The 833-nt window shown below is 47.3% G+C and overlaps 1 protein-coding gene across 1 annotated transcript; it reads left to right on the top strand.

Annotated features, from left to right (window-relative positions):
- On the top strand, positions 1-547 carry LOC138905432 (uncharacterized; the record flags this gene model as incomplete). The annotated part of the gene is made up of 1 exon (XM_070193957.1): positions 1-547. A coding segment is annotated over one exon (510 nt), but the record flags the coding sequence as incomplete, so codon positions are not given.
- Between the last annotated feature and the right edge of the window lie 286 nt (positions 548-833).

Here is an 833-nt window from a genome sequence, read left to right as displayed (position 1 = left end):
CAGTCCAGGCAGAAGAGTTATGCAGACCGGAAGGTTCGTGATTTGGCATTTATGGTTGGTGAGCGGGTCTTGCTTCGGGTATCGCCTATGAAGGGCGTCATGAGATTCGGGAAGAAGGGAAAGTTGAGCCCGAGGTTCATTGGTCCTTTTGAGATATTGCTGCGAGTTGGGGAGGTTGCTTATGAGCTTGCCTTGCCTCCCAGCCTAGCAGGAGTTCACCCGGTATTCCACGTGTCTATGTTCCGAAAGTATCATGGTGATCCGACCCATGTATTGGATTTCAGCTCTGTCCAGTTGAACAAGGATCTATCTTATGTTGAGGAGCCAATAGCCATATTGGATAGGCAGGTTAGAAAGCTCAGATCAAAGAATATTGCTTCAATAAAGGTCCAGTGGAGGGGTCAGCCGGTCGAGGAGGCGACATGGGAGACCGAGCAGGTTATGCGCAGCCAGTACCCTTATCTTTTCAATGTTTCAGGTATGTCTTTATACTCGTTCGAGGACGAATGATTGTTTTAAGAGTGGGAGGATGTAACGACCCGTTCGGTCGTTTTGAGAATTAGAGCCCTGATCCCCTAATATCTTCTTTCCCCACATTGTTTCTGCTTTTGGGATTTTCCGGAGTGATTGGTTATGGAATTCGGGGAGTTTTGGGACACTTAGTCCCTAGTTGTGAGTCTAAGCCTTAGAAATTGGACCACAGTCAGAACTGTGTGAAGACGGATCCGAAATGGAATTCGGTCGACTCTGTTAGCTCTGTTGAGTGATTTTGAGCTTAGGAGCGCGTTCGGAATGTGTTTTGGAGGTCTGTAGTATATTTAGGCTTGAATTCG

Source organism: Nicotiana tomentosiformis, chromosome 2 (genome assembly GCF_000390325.3).
Source record: "Nicotiana tomentosiformis chromosome 2, ASM39032v3, whole genome shotgun sequence".
NCBI lineage: Eukaryota > Viridiplantae > Streptophyta > Magnoliopsida > Solanales > Solanaceae > Nicotiana > Nicotiana tomentosiformis.
The sequence above is the reverse complement of the archived record's forward strand: the minus strand, read 5'-3'. Positions and strand labels throughout refer to the sequence as shown.